This window comes from Meriones unguiculatus, chromosome 9, assembly GCF_030254825.1.
Source record: "Meriones unguiculatus strain TT.TT164.6M chromosome 9, Bangor_MerUng_6.1, whole genome shotgun sequence".
Lineage (NCBI taxonomy): Eukaryota > Metazoa > Chordata > Mammalia > Rodentia > Muridae > Meriones > Meriones unguiculatus.
In genome coordinates, this window is record NC_083357.1 from 54,629,078 (window position 1) to 54,630,318 (window position 1,241).

The 1,241-nt window shown below is 44.1% G+C and overlaps 1 gene segment (V, D, J or C); it reads right to left on the reverse strand.

The window, feature by feature from the left end:
* Window positions 1-381: 381 nt before the first annotated feature.
* LOC132656270 (T-cell receptor alpha chain V region 2B4-like) lies at window positions 382-975 on the reverse strand. The segment is given in 2 exon segments: window positions 382-731; window positions 927-975. Coding segments are annotated over 2 exon segments (399 nt in total).
* Window positions 976-1,241: the final 266 nt, after the last annotated feature.

Below are 1,241 nucleotides of genomic sequence, written 5' to 3' on the forward strand. Positions count from 1 at the left end.
ATTTGTGTTTTTATGGTTTTTGTTTTTATTTGTGTTTGTGTGTTTCTCCTTTCTTCTAAAATTTTTATTTTCCTGTTTGTCATCTAAAGACAGAGAGAGATAGCAAGTGTAGTATTTCTTGTGTGGGGAGGTGGGAAGGATCTGGAAGAAAATGGGGGAAGGAAAAACCATAATCAGAAGATTGTATATGAAATGGTTTCAATTAAATTTAAGTGAAAAATATTTCAGCCACACCAGTATGTGTATCACACATTCTCAGAATAATAAAGTATTTCCCCTATAAGTCAAACTCTCCTACTGTGGCTCTTAATTCCCATTGTATATGGGGGACAAGGAGAATAATCGGAATTTCTCCACCTTATGTTTGTTCTGCATTCTAGCTCAGACCTTGCTGTGGCCCAGTATGTTTGTGTGCAGGCTGCAGGTGCCTGGGGAGCACTGTGTGCTCACTGCACAGAGGTAGACAGCAGAGTCACTGGGCTGGGAGTCTCTGATGTGCAGGGAAACATGCAGACTGGCTCTATTGAGGTGAGCTGCGAATCTGCCTTCTTCCTTGTCACCATTGGAGAAGATGGACATCACCGCCTGGGGGCCTTTCCCGGAATGTTGTCTGTACCACCAGAAGGTCTGAGAAGCACTATCACTGAAAGTGCAGTTGAGAGAGGCCATGGCTCCCTCTGGGACACTGAGGAATTCTGGGTTCTGCTGCACCTTCTGTTGGCCGCTCACCCCTGTGCAGAAAGACAAAGGTCAGACAAACAGGACTGGAGGCATAGGGATGCTAACACTCCAGAATGCCTTTCCCTAGGCCTCCTGCCTACTTTTGTTACAGTATGAGAACACCAATATTTCTACTCTCCAGCCTCAAATAGGCAACATCTTCATATATTATATTTTTATGTTCCCATAAGCATAGTCAAACTCACCACTCAGTTGAAGCCAGAGGACCACTAGTGAAACCCTTAAAGGGGACATTATTGTTTCTGCAGAAGATTCTTACTTCAAGCATCACAGAAAAAGTGGCATTCAGGCAGTTTAAATTCTTATGCTCAAAGATGCATAAAAAGAAAAACCTCAGATGGTTCATCCAATTAGAAAGAAGGAGGGCTACATCAAAAGTCCTCTTCCTCCCTCTGAGCCCCACCCAAGCCCCACCAACACCCAAAGAACCACATGACAAATCACCTCTGGGTCTTTGAGAGGAGACTGCCATCCCGTGGATTCACCTTAGTGTCAAAGAA